At 32.8% G+C, this 14,314-nt stretch overlaps 2 protein-coding genes across 5 annotated transcripts in view; one reads left to right on the top strand and one right to left on the bottom strand.

The window, feature by feature from the left end:
• The window catches only part of LOC125819887 (probable rhamnogalacturonate lyase B), a 425,441-nt gene that overhangs the window by 335,845 nt on the left and 75,282 nt on the right, over positions 1-14,314 (top strand). Inside the window, exon 1 of one of the 4 annotated variants that reach the window (XM_049499293.1) lies at positions 4,130-4,136. The exons of the other annotated variants lie outside the window; for them this stretch is intronic. The gene's annotated coding sequence lies outside the window, so the exon portion shown is untranslated. Of the gene's footprint in view, positions 1-4,129; positions 4,137-14,314 lie in introns of those variants that run through there. 4 annotated transcript variants of the gene reach the window in all.
• On the bottom strand, positions 6,948-10,917 carry LOC125819886 (phosphoenolpyruvate carboxykinase (ATP) 1-like). Its single transcript, XM_049499290.1, has 12 exons — positions 10,682-10,917; positions 10,294-10,484; positions 9,874-10,027; positions 9,477-9,561; positions 9,182-9,282; positions 8,795-9,093; positions 8,523-8,696; positions 8,358-8,423; positions 8,088-8,266; positions 7,542-7,711; positions 7,275-7,443; positions 6,948-7,106 (listed from the first exon to the last, which is right to left on the bottom strand). The coding sequence occupies exons 1-12, from the start codon at positions 10,915-10,917 to the stop codon at positions 6,963-6,965; spliced, it is 1,968 nt and encodes a 655-aa protein (XP_049355247.1). The 3' UTR covers positions 6,948-6,962.

The following is a 14,314-nucleotide window of genomic DNA, read 5'->3' as shown; positions in this document are numbered from 1 at the left end:
TGTATTCAATTGGATATGCTGCCCTGGTATTCTCTGAAGCCAAACCAAATCAATGACATTAGTATACACCAACATTTTCTATAATTTTTCATAGGATTGAATGTATTTGTAGCTATATATTTACCTGTTACAGACTTATCCGTGTAGTCCACCTCTCGAATGTGTTCTTCAAAAACCACATTTTCCAACACTGCACGAAAACATTGAAACATCTTACAACAACAACAACAACTACGCTTCAGTCCCAAACCACTGGCTGACACTTGCAATCTACCAAGTGGGAATCAGAAAAATACCAGTGCCAAACTTGATGGCGTTCCAAATATCAGGCTCTTTCTCCCTTGACAGATCAATGCATTTAGCATAACAACCACCCTCAATGTTCGAAACACCGTGATCACTCCAACAATGTTCATCATCTCCAATTAGGTACCTATTATGATCTGTAGACAATGTAGTCTTCCCGGTTCCTAAATAAACACGTCCACAAGGAGAAACATTAGTAACAAAGTTAGATATTACACAAGAAAATACACTCCATCTTTATACTATATAGTCAAATCTATACCTGATAATCCGAAGAAGAGGGCTACATCTCCGTCTTTTCCCATATTGCAGCCGGAGTGTAAAGAGAGGATTTGGCGTTTAGGCATTAGATAATGCATTAAACTAAAGAGACCTTTTTTCATTTCCCCTGCATACTGTGTGCCAAGGATGACCATTTCTTTCCTAGCAAGATTAATGTCAATGCTAGTTGAAGAAGTCATATAGTGAGTGTAGCGATTACAGGGGAATTTCCCAGCATTGTATATCGTGAAATCCGGAGTAGCAAAGTTCTCTAGCTCTTCAGGAGTAGGTCGGATACACCTGTCACAACCACACAATTATTTGTTATATTCACTGTCAGTATATATATATATTAAATCCAATTTATAGTCGTGATGATCAGGTGCTTACATGTTGTGCATGAACAAGGAGTGATAGGCTCTGGCAGATACAATTCGAACTTTGAGTTTATTCATTGGATCCCAGTTGAGAAACTGATCGTTAACGTAAACCTGAAATATTTATATAAAAATTCTTTAACTTATTGACAGTAGTAAGTTGCAAAAATTAATCTAGTATACAACCATGACATGCTGCTCAAACTTTCCAAAAATGTTGTCAAACCCATGTCGGTTCCTCGAAAAATGTACTGCTTTTGTAGGTTACGACATGCCCCTGACGACATTTTAAAAGAATCCGAGCAACATAGCAATCATGTAAATTATATTGTACCTTCTCCAATGAGCAAAGATAATCAACGGCTCTTTCTCTGTTGATTAAGAAAGTCTTTTCGTCCATCTCAATATTGGGTGATCCTCTTTAAAAAATCATAACACAAGATGAAGTTAGAAAATCCCTACTACTCATAAAATAAACTATAGAAATAAAACAACCCTAGTAGGAAATAAGCCACAAATCTTTATTAAGAGGTTTCAAATTCAGACAAGAGAGGAGCATCTAGAATTTAAAGTTTATGAATTCAGAACCTCCTTTTTATAAAATACACTTTGTTTAATATTAAGTGGTAACTCCGCCTTTGGGGAGCGCTTACCTAATTTGTTAGTCAGGATAATAAAGTTTGAATATACATGCGATAAAATGAAAGATGAACTTACTTTCCCCACCAAAGTTCCTCTGATGTGGTGTCATCCTTAACAACACGCTTGTCCCTTGGGGAGCGCCCTGTTTTGGCACCAGAAAGTGTGGCCAAAGCACCACTTGAAGTAATGAACGAGCCTTTCTCATTCTGGATTGCTTGCTCATACAGCTCTACAAAAAGAAGATGGTCAAATACGCATATGATGCCACGTAGGACACATAATTTCCATGTCAGACGCTACATAAGACGAATGTATTTATTTGTTTAATTTTACACCAGTTTAAGTGTTTACTTGTGTACGTCCAAAAAGTTAGAGGACATATGTGTCAGCTGAAGTCAAGTTAAATGACACATTTATGTATTATGTCTAAAGTAAATATAAGTACATCTTTAACTTTTAAACGAGATAGTGACACAATTCTAGCATTTACAAAGAGGGAATTAATTAATCAATTACCAGCAGGAGAGAGATTGTAGAGGATGTGAGTAAACTTGAGAGCACTATCAGTAATATTGCTCAATGTTGGAGTGTGTTGATGTTGATGAGAGGCATGAACCACTTTGGGTGTCTCTGCCTGCTTAGCAGGGTCTCCTTTAACTACCTTTGGCCCTGTCTCCCTTGTCAATGATGCCAATGATGCACTGTTGAAAACCGACAGGTTACACATTTGACCGATCAGTTAAAAGCAGGGCTGAGGTAAAAACAAATTGTTTTCAATAAATCGTTGACTCGAAGAAAAATTACCTAATGGATTCAAGCTGTTGCTTATTTTTGTCCGCTTCAGATCCAAAGACAGTCTGTTGAAGGTCTATGATTGGAGTGTTAGGATTTGATTTCTTCACTTGTAATGAATGCAATTCGTCCAATGTATGAGCTTTCACTGGCACTGCACTGTCATCATTACATATCTCTTGTTTCAACTTTTGTGTCTCTATCTTTGCTAGACCATTGCTCAATGCCCCATTGTTCAATCCCATTTTTTCGTAATTTCCTGCACATTCATTAAAGCATCCTTAAAAAATAATAATTTTTTTAAAGTCTATTCAGTAGCGGAGATATACACGTAATGACACAATGTAAACATGCAAGGTAAAATGTTTTATGTATATATATTTACAAGTTGTTGAATTCGCTGAACATAATTTTTGGAGAAGCTTCTAGTCATGTATAGTGGTGAAATGTCATACAAAAAATTGTTTTAGGTCACATGTTGATGAGAGTTGACAATATATCTTACGGGATATATTAAAGTCTCAAAATTTATTATACCATTTTATTTTTGTGTTTTAGTATGAGAAGTCACAATGTTTAAGAAAGTATTTTTTTTTTTTAAACAAACATAATGTATCAAAATATCACTCTTGTGATGTTAAATGCATAATATAAAATGTTTAATTTAAAGAGTTACTAAATATAAAAAGTGACGTTCTCTTTTTAACAAATTTGAGAAAAAAAGTTGAAAACATAAAATTGAAATGGATAGAGTACAAAAAACCTTCAAAATTGTAGGCAGCAATCAGTCAAAACTTCTCATTTAAAACTACAAAAAGAGAGATACATAGATTTATATACAATTTATGGTATTGCATGTATGCATGCATATATGGAAGAAGAATTCATGAATAGTTGAAATCTACACGAAAAAAGAAAATTTTACGTTCCAAATAGAAGCCGAAGTGATGTGAATTATTCAAAAATCAAAATTGATTTACTGTAAAAAAAAAATTGTAGAAGAAAACTAACCAAGATCAATGAGGACTGATAAACTACTTTGATAAAATAATGTGTTATAGTTGGGCAGTAGAGGGTTAATTTATATAGTCATTACTAAATCTTGGTCTAAGTAACCATAGTTATAAGTGGCTAAAAAAAAGGACTACTAAGCAAGATAATATTTATTAAACCTCAAAAATAGTAAAATGAATGGATATGATTAATTAAGCCAACAAGAAGATTAGAACACATAAAAATAAAGTAGAGATTTCATAAGATAAAAGAATAACAAAAGGTACTCGTCCGATAATAGAGTATGCTCGATTCACGAGGTTCTACCATCGCAGAGCGCCAAAGGCCAATAGTCATTTTCCCATTACTCAAGTCATTGAAGGGACATGACCCTCCAATCCCATTACTACTTCGGCACATAACTAAACTACACAATATTAACATCCTTTTCCAACTTCTTCGTATCAGTGGCGGATCAAGCTAATTAGTGGCCTAAAATAAAAAATAAATTAGAGACCTAAATTTTAATTATTTTTTTATATCTGACATTCATAGTTATTTCTTTTTTATCTTAATAAAAAAACTTTGTTTTTTATGGTCTTAAACTAAAGATATATATACCATATTTTTTAATCTTGTGGTCTTAAACATATCATATGGAAGTTAAATTTTAAAACTGATCCATAAAAAAAATATTCTTTAATGTTTCGAAACAAACTAAAAAAGACAAATAAATAAAAAAATATATTATATTTTTTTTGGTTAAAAAAGGCTTATAATAATTTTATTATTACTAAAAATTAGCCCATTCAATTTTGGAAGCCTAAAGCGTATGCCTCATTTTTAAAGTCATTGAGCCATCCCTGCATCATATCATCTTCATTCAAGCAAACTCTAGCTTTAATTCCATTTTTTGAGTCCATCAAGAAGAACATTTGAAATGGCACATTTACTCTGCTCACCCAAATTGGTTTAGCCCATCCAAAATCAGACTCATTTAGTGGAAATCTACACAAACTTGAAGTTGGATAAAGGTCAATTTCATCATCATTATACCCTTCTCTTATTTGATTCAATTACTCAATTAATGTTGAGAAAATCTCTAGTTTTTGGATATAAAGGGTATATATGTTTTAGTTTTTAGACGGCAGGGGCACCAATGTCTCAAAAGTATGACGGATGATATCTGCATACCATTTATGATAGTTCGAGGTATATATGTCCTTTTCCCCTTTTTAAAAATATGGGTGAATTTTTTAAACTCTACAAATGATTTTAGAATTTTGGTTTTTATAAAAATGAAATTAATGATATAGCCGAAATTTGAGATGATTTTGTGAAGAATTGAAGATGTTGAAATTTGGGAGTTGTTTATGTTCTTCATGTGTTCTTGGTGTTCTAAGGAAGAAGAAGCAAAACGAGTGCATTTGATCCAAAAACTCCAATTGAAAAGTGTTAAACTTGTTTAGGGGTGTAAAAAATGGTTTTGCAAAATTGGAGTTAAAAAAAGGCATGGATGAGTCTTTTCTTTTACAATAATGGCATAGATGAGCCAAACTTTTAACGGATGACATAAATGAGCCTTTACTAAAAATTAGATGACATATTTGAGCCTTTTCCAAAATAAAATTTAATATATTCATACATGTGCTGAGTCTTGATTTTAACATTTTTCTTTTTTTTTTAAAAGGCAAAAAAACACGAGAAAAACATTTCTAATATACAAATTACTAAAATTTCAAAATTGATTGCCAAAACAAATTAAATAAGAAAGTTGAAGTTTTAGAAAAAATGAAAGCAAATTCTATCCACTATTACACTTGCTAAATAAGTTTTTTTTTAAGCAATTCCGCTAGGCAAGGTGTGCCTAGGGCTAGTTTTATTAATAAAGAGAAAATGATCCCAAAGAGAAAAGTACAAGCAAGGTGGCTAGGTCTTATCTTACTAATCTTAATGAGGTAACGAACATCTACTAATTAACAAGCATGAAGAAAATAAGAGCTAAAGAAAACTAGATATTCTATGATCATCATAGAGTTTATAATACACTCTGTGATGATACTACAAATAAAGTTGCTTAAGTAATGTAAAAATACAAAATGTAAGAATAAAACTGAGTTATCAACCTCAAACTTCATTTTATAGATGTAAGAATTTAAAGAGATGGATTGCCCGTGTAAAGTAACCTGAAGTATTTCTCTCTTGTCTTCTTCGTCAAATATGTCCATCAAAACTTGATAGGTCATCACTTCTTTATGGATTTATTGGATCGTGTTGTTGTTGAAACTGTCATATGATTTTGCTTTGATAGTCACATTGGTAGGTGCCTTAGAATAAATTCCTCAAACACCTTACCATCTCAACTATGTTATCTTTCATGTGTTTTCTTTTTGTTTTTGTTGCTTCCACTTCTTTGTTGCCTAGGCGAAAGATCTCCATCCTTGGCTACCTTATCAAATAATATGTCTAGCATATCATCCTTGTCAAACTTTTTACTGCACAAGTCACTATATATCATAAGTTGTAGTTGGACTAAGTCTTGAAACTTCAGCTTCTGGCTCATGACTTTTTTTCAATACCTTAGTGGTAATGGTCAAGATCTTTTTGTAGTTATCAATTGTCACTGACATAGATGGATTTGCCTTACTTGAAGGCACAATATGGTGCTTGAGGACTTAATTTACTCCTTCAAGGTGCAGAAATATGTTCTTCTTCCTCAACTAAATCTGCCCATCTAGAATCACTTGTTTCCTTCACCAAAATCTTGTCATTCCTTTCGGAGATTGACTGTTGTCCAAATTTAAGATCTAAGGGGGAAATAATTTAAAACAATTCTAAAAAATAGGTTATGTGATTCCTTTTTTTTTTTTGGGAAGTTATTACATTTTTATTTTTGTAATTCTTTTAAAAATATTTTATTAGAATTATTTAAATTTTGAATTGAGAAGCTAATTAGTTTTAAAAAATAAAGATCTAAAATTATATATATATATATTATTTTTTATATTATCCATTCAAAGCGCGGAAACGTATACTAGTTAGAACATAATTATCAGTGCACCCTTATGTTGTTGGTACAAGCTAGAGGAACCATCCATGAGACCAAGGTTTAAATCTAGTTGAAACCCTTTTTCACTGTTTTTATTTTACGTAGCTGAAAAGGTAATATTGGTGCACCCCAAAATCTTTAAATCTTAGGTTCGCCTATGATAAGATGTACAAGTGTAACTCTACTTGTAACAAGAATTGACAAGCTATAAATCCACCAGTCAACTCTCTAGTGAAACTACCATATATTGCCCAGTAACAAACTTCATACAGGGTTCATCAAAATTTACTAAATATGTAAATTTTATTTAAAAAATATAAATATGAAATCGATAATAAAATTTATTTAGAAAATAAGATTCCTTGACCCAACGACCTGACTAGGTACATAACATGCTATAAGCTCTTAATTATAGTAAGACGTTTATGTAACAGTCATTCTCCATGACAACACTTCATTGTAATGACCGTCTTTTCTGGAACAGACTTTTCATAGTCTTTATGACAGCATTTCGCCATAGCAACTAAACTAGTTCTTCAATCTCAAAAATTGGGACCTGCAACCAATATCTCCTCAGTCAGATTGCTATCAGTTCCAATCTTGTGGTTTGTGAACACTTCAAAGTTCTTCCTAAACAATCCTCCTAGCTTCAAAAGAGTTTCCTTATAGGCATCCTTGTTTGGCCACTGGAACAAAAATATTTCAAGAATTTAGCAATTAGTTAAAGAGTTAACTAGCTTCAATTTACTAAACAAGCGTATGACATGTGACGTGCTATAACATGTTAAAATGTACGTATGAATAGATATATTTACACTGTCAGTGTATATAAACAGAGTTACATGTTAACTTACGGTGTTCACTGGATCAAGAATCTCTGAAGGAACTCCCTTGAGTTCATTTGGGATTTCCAGCCCGAACACTTCAGTTTTTGTGTAATTTGCATTCAAAAGTTCTCCTGAGTGGATTGCGTCAATGATTTTCCTAGTGTGTGCTAACTTAATACGGCTACCTGATCCGTAGCTGTTTGTAATCAAGAAGGTTAATTAGATAATTATGTCTAATTTTTTACATAACTATGAATTTTCATATATGTTGTGTTTAGTGCTTATAAATTGTACCTTCCACCTGACCATCCGGTGTTGACGAGCCATCCAGTAGCTCCTTGTTTCTGCATTTTCTCAGCTAACATTGCTGCATATTTTGTTGGATGAAACATTATAAAAGCTGCACCAAAACATGCTGAAAATGTTGCTGTTGGCTCTTTAATACCATCCTCTGTTCCTGCCACCTGTTTGAATTATCGAAGCATTAATCTTTACTTTTTACTTCCTCCGACCCCAAATATTAGTCGTTTTATGAACCAAAAAGCATTTATCAATCTTTTTTTTCAAGTTACACCCTTACTACTCCTGTTATTGAAGTGTTAATTAGGTGTGATAATGTTTAAGGGAAAAAGGAAGCTATGAAGCAACAGTAAAGTTGTCTCAGTATAGGTCACAGGTCTTGTAGACTGTCTACATCACACCCTTGGGGGTTGGACCTTCCCTGGACCCTGTGTGAATGTGGGATGCTTCGTACACTGGGCTACCATTTGTTTAAGAGAGAAATAACGGACCAGACCCTATATGTAATTTTTGAAGCACTAGATTTCGGAAGATGTGTACCAAAGCTGTGTAGCCACTAATAAAGTGATACATTGTCTGTGCCAAGTTCAATTTGCTGACTGGAGGAAGCACGCCGAAAGCATCACAAGCAAGAAGAATGACATTTTTCGGATGAGGACCAACACATGGTATTTTAGCATTTGGGATGTATTCAATTGGATATGCTGCCCTGGTATTCTCTGCAGCCAAACCAAATCAATGACATTAGTATACACCAACATTTTCTATAATTTTTCATAGGATTGAATGTATTTGTAGCTATATATTTACCTGTTACAGACTTATCCGTGTAGTCCACCTCTCGAATGTGTTCTTCAAAAACCACATTTTCCAACACTGCACGAAACATTGAAACATATTACTACTAGTTAACACTCGTTTGCAACAACAACAACTACGCTTCAGTTCCAAACAAGTTGGGTATCAGAAAAATACCAGTGCCAAACTTGATGGCGTTCCAAATATCAGGCTCCTTCTCCCTCGACAAATCAATGCATTTAGCATAACAACCACCCTCAATGTTCGAAACACCGTGATCACTCCAGCAATGTTCATCATCTCCAATTAGGTACCTATTATGATCTGTAGACAATGTAGTCTTCCCAGTTCCTAAATAAACACGTCCACAAGGAGAAACATTAGTAACAAAGTTAGATATTACACAAGAAAATACACTCCATCTTTATACTATTTAGTCAAATCTATACCTGATAATCCGAAGAAGAGGGCTACATCTCCGTCTTTTCCCATATTGCAGCCGGAGTGTAAAGAGAGGATTTGGCGTTTAGGCATTAGATAATGCATTAAACTAAAGAGACCTTTTTTCATTTCCCCTGCATACTGTGTGCCAAGGATGACCATTTCTTTCCTAGCAAGATTAATGTCAATGCTAGTTGAAGAAGTCATATAGTGAGTGTAGCGATTACACGGGAATTTCCCAGCATTGTATATCGTGAAATCCGGAGTACCAAAATTCTCTAGCTCTTCAGGAGTAGGTCGGATACACCTGTCACAACCACACAATTATTTGTTATATTCACTGTCAGTATATATAAATTAAATCTAATTTATAGTCGAGATGATCAGGTGCTTACATGTTGTGCATGAACAAGGAGTGATAGGCTCTGGCAGATACAATTCGAACTTTGAGTTTATTCATTGGATCCCAGTTGAGAAACTGATCGTTAACGTAAACCTGAAATATTTATACTAAAACTCTTTAACTTAATCTAGTATACAACCATGACATGTTGCTCAGACTCTCTGAAAATACTGTCACACCCATGTCGTATCCTAGAAAAATATACTGCTTTTGGAGGATACGACATGCACCTTACAACATTTTAAAAGAATTCGAGCAACATAGCAATCATGTAAATTATATTGTACCTTCTCCAATGAGCAAAGATAATCAACAGCTCTTTCTCTGTTGATTAAGAAAGTTTGTTCGTCCATCTCAATATTGGGTGATCCTCTTTAAATAATTATAACACCAGATGAAGTTAGAAAATCCCTATTACTCATAAAATAAACTATAGAAAATAAAACAATCCTAGTAGGAAATAAGTCACGAATCTTTAATAAGAGACTTCAAATTCAGACAAGAGGGAAGCGTCTAGAATTTGAAGTTTGTGAATTCAAAATGTACATATTAAGTGAATTGTAATATAAATACACTTTGTTTAATATTAAGTGGTAACTCCGCCTTTGGGGAGCGCTTACCTAATTTGTTAGTCAGGATAATAAAGTTTGAATATACATGCGATAAAATGAAAGATGAACTTACTTTCCCCACCAAAGTTCCTCTGATGTGGTGTCATCCTTAACAACACGCTTGTCCCTTGGGGAGCGTCCTGTTTTGGCACCAGAAAGTGTGGCCAAAGCACCACTTGAAGTGATGAATGAGCCTTTCTCATTCTGGATTGCTTGCTCATACAGCTCTACAAAACGAACATGGTCAAATACACATAGGACTTAGGACACAAAATTGTCATGTCAGATGCTACGTAAGACAAATGTGTTTATTTGTTCAATGTTACACCAATTTAAGTGTTTACTTGTGTACATCCAAAAAGTTAGAAGACATGCTGAAGTCAAGTTAAATGACACATTTATGTATTATGTCTAAAGTAAATATAATTAACTTTTAGACGAGATAATGACACAATTATAACATTTACAAAGAGGGAATTAATTAATCAATTACCAGCAGGGGAGAGATTATAGAGGATGTGAGTAAACTTGAGAGCACTATCAGTAATATTGCTAAATGGTGGAATTTGTTGATGTTGATGTTGATGAGAGGCATGGACCACTTTGGGTGTCTCCGCCTGTTTAGCAGGGTCTCCTCTAACTACCTTTGGCCCTGTCTCCCTTGTCAATGATGCCAATGATGCACTGTTGAAAACGCACAAGTTACACATTTGACCGATCAACTAAAATGGTCAAATACATAACGTAAATATGAAATGATCACATATTACCTATAGTAAAATTACTACTCTTAATAACAACATATTCAGTAAAGTCTTATAAGTAGGACTGAGGTAAAAACAAACTGTTTCCAACAAATCGTCGACTCAAATAAAAATTACCTGATGGATTCAAGTTGTTGCTTATTTTTGTCAGCTTCAGATCCAAAGATACTCTGTTGAAGGTCTATGATTGGAGTGTTAGGATTTGATTTCTTCACTTGTAATGAATGCAATTCGTCCAATGTATGAGCTTTCACTGGCACTGCACTATCATCATGACATATCTCTTCTTTCAACTTTTGTGTCTCTATCTTTGCTAGCCCATTGTTCATTGCCATCCCATTGTTCAATGCCATTGTTTCGTAGTTTCCTGCGCATTCATTAAAGCATCCTTAAAATAATATTTTTTTAACGTCCATTCAGTAGCGGAGATATACACATAATTACACAATGTAAACAAGGTAAAACGTTATATGTATATATAAGTTGTTGAATTCGTGGAACATAATTTGGAGAAGCTTCTAGTCATGTATAGTGGTGAAATGTCATAGAAAAAAAAATTGTTTTAGGTCACATGTTTGAATTTCAAATGTGACATTTATTTGTAAGATTTTATGGCTTCGCCACTAGACCAACTGTGACGATCTATTGTTGATGAGAGTTGGCAAATATATCTTATAGGATATATCAGAGTCTCATAATTTATTATACCATTTTATTTTTGTGGTTTAGTCTGACAAGTCATAAAGCTTAAGAAAGTATTTTTTTTTTTTAAAAAAAAAAACATAATGTATCAAAATATCTCTCTTGTAATGTTAAATACATCATATAAAATGTTGAATTTAAAGAGTTACTAAATATAAAAAGTTACAACTTAAGAAAAAAAGTTTAAAACATAAAATTGAAATGAGTGGAGTACATAAAACCTTCAAAATTTGTAGGCAGTAATATTCAAAACTTCCCATTAAAACTTAAAAACTACAAAAGGAGAGATATGTGCATCTAAGATTTATATACAATTTATGTTATTGCATGCATGCTTATATGGAAGAAGAATTCATGAATAGGTGAAATCTAAATGAAAAAACGAGAATTTTACGTTCCAAATAGAAGCAGAAGTGATGTGAATTTTTCAAGAATCGAAGTTAATTTACGGTATAAAAAATGTAGAAGAAAACTAACCAAGATGACTGTTAAACTACTTTGATAAAATAATGTGTTATAATTGGGCAGTAGAGGTTTAATTTATATAGTCATTACTAAATCTTGGTCTAAGTAAGCATAGTGATAAGTGGCTAAAAAAAGGGACTATAGGCAAGATAATATTTCTTAAACCTCAAAAATCGTAAAATGAATGATGATGATTAATTATAGACCAAGTAATTAATAATTAAAGGAACTTTTAATTTGAGATTATTGATTTCTCCTTCTAAAAATTTATGTTGTAATTTTATTTTTTTACACGCCGCCTTAAGAAATACTATCAATTAGGAGATTTTTTAAAACTAATTTAACCTTATCTTAAGTTTACTTGTTCAGTGTTGACTTGGTATATGTTAAAAATAAAATAAGAAATAACATGTTAATTTTACTGTAATAACCCATATATATATATATTATAAGTTGGAATATGAACTGGAAATAAGTAGTAATAAAAACTGAGTATAAGATAAATTATTCATTGACATTTTAAATTAAATTAAATTAATAGAGGTAGACATCTATTTTTAATGTAATAGATAAGTGAAATGGAGGGAGTAATAGAATAAAAACAAATAATTAATTTTATCTTGAATTTCTTAATAAATAAATAATTTAAGATAATTATTTTTTTAGAAATTAGAACAGATAATTTAACACGGAAAGATGTAGCCAATAAGCATTCGATCACTGACGTAGATACTTAATTATATTAATCTACTTTCCATTAATTAGTACTCCCTTTCTTTACTTTTATCGGTTCATTTTGAACTTTGCACGCTCCTTAAAAAATACTTTCTTCGTTCAATAATAGTTGTTTACTATATTATTTTGGGATGTTGAACAACACTTATCCATTTTATTAAATCAATGAATAATTTTTCACTTAATTCCTAATTTATCCTTGTCATTAATAATAATTATTTCTCTATTTCATTTCTCAAGACATTGTATTTATTATATTCAAAGGATAATATAGTAAAATTATCCATCTGTTTGTAGTTTCTTAAGAAATGTACAAAGTCAATAGTGAACAAGTATGGTTAGACAGAGAGTAGTGATTAATATAAATATTTTACCACAGTATTCATATTAATGAATGTATATTGTTAGCTCTTGAAAAATGATTTGAGAATAAGTTATTAATGTTGAGAGTAAAATTACATGAAGAAAAAACATGATATATATGCTAAAATTGACAAGTAAAAGTAAACGTTTATTTTTAGTATAATGAACAAGTAAAACTGAACGAACAGAGCGACAATTCACACATGGTTAGTAAGTACAAAAAAGTCTTATTTTTCTTGATTCAATATCTTGAAACATTGTATAAACTTGGAGCTTCTTCAATCTGCAAGGCTTTGTTCTCCATTCTCTTTTCCCCTTGTACTAACAAGTTTAGCCCCATGATGTCAAGTAATCTAAACCATATGTGTGACAATGAGGTAAGGTTTATGTGACTAGTTTCACCGAAGGTGAAGACAACATTTATTCATACAGAGAGCAATACCAGAAAAACATGAACAACAAACAATTGAGGTAAAGTTTCTACAGAAGATGCACTTTGCGGACCAACACTTAGTTTTTGAGTTTGTTCACCTTTTTCCTATTTCTTTCTTATCAAATATTGTTGGACGGATAGCATTAGCTATGCGTGGATAGGGGCTAAGTCCTGCTTCGACACTTAACAATAGACTTTGGGGCTGCACATGAAGTTAGTGTTAAAGCATCCATGATCGATCCAACTGCTGTGAAAAAGCAAGATTGATGCAATTTCTGGCCATCAAATTATCAATCATGTTCGCTAAAAGAATCACATCGAAACATGCCCTGAAATTAGTCAAATATCAGGACGTAAACGTTCCATATGATTAAGACAGAGTTACTTGGTAGCTACTGCCAACACGTTTTGACGAAATCGATTTTGTGTCATTGCCTCTTTATTTTGTTGTTGCACACCTGATGTCTCCTCTCTAGAACCTTCTTTCGGAGACGAATTTTCCCTCCCTGTAGATGAGATAGCTAGGGAAACTTTAACTTAGACTCTTAGCTTAAAAAAAGTTCAGTTTCCTCAAACTTTAAGTTAGACTCTTACCTATATATCCACTGAAGAACAATCAGAAATTAAGCTCCATATAGTTACGCTCCTTAAGGTCCGATCCTTTCTGGTATAAGGAGGCTGAAGAAGGCAATATAGTAACATTACTCTGGCCTTCCTCCTCCCCATCACCGAGCAGCGGTGGAGGCATCACTGTGAAGTAGGGCTGTTCAAAACCGAACCGAAAAAAAATTATTGGTTTATCAGTATTATTGGGTTATTGGTTTAGCGGTTTTGATTTTTTTTTCTTATTGGGTTATCGGTTCTTAACGGGTTAACCGATAACCCGATAGTAAATTAAATAATTATATTTATACCATTTTGTATATAAAGTCATTGACTTATAGTTTGATTTTCTACTTTTATTTCTGGTTGTCTCAAACACAATTGGTCATTCTACAATGTAAAAATGTTTGCTTTTGAGCAAAATGTAACTTGTGAATTCATGTGCATGG

This window comes from Solanum verrucosum, unplaced genomic scaffold, assembly GCF_900185275.1.
Source record: "Solanum verrucosum unplaced genomic scaffold, falcon-dt-bn FXZP01000229.1, whole genome shotgun sequence".
Lineage (NCBI taxonomy): Eukaryota > Viridiplantae > Streptophyta > Magnoliopsida > Solanales > Solanaceae > Solanum > Solanum verrucosum.
The sequence above is the reverse complement of the archived record's forward strand: the minus strand, read 5'-3'. Positions and strand labels throughout refer to the sequence as shown.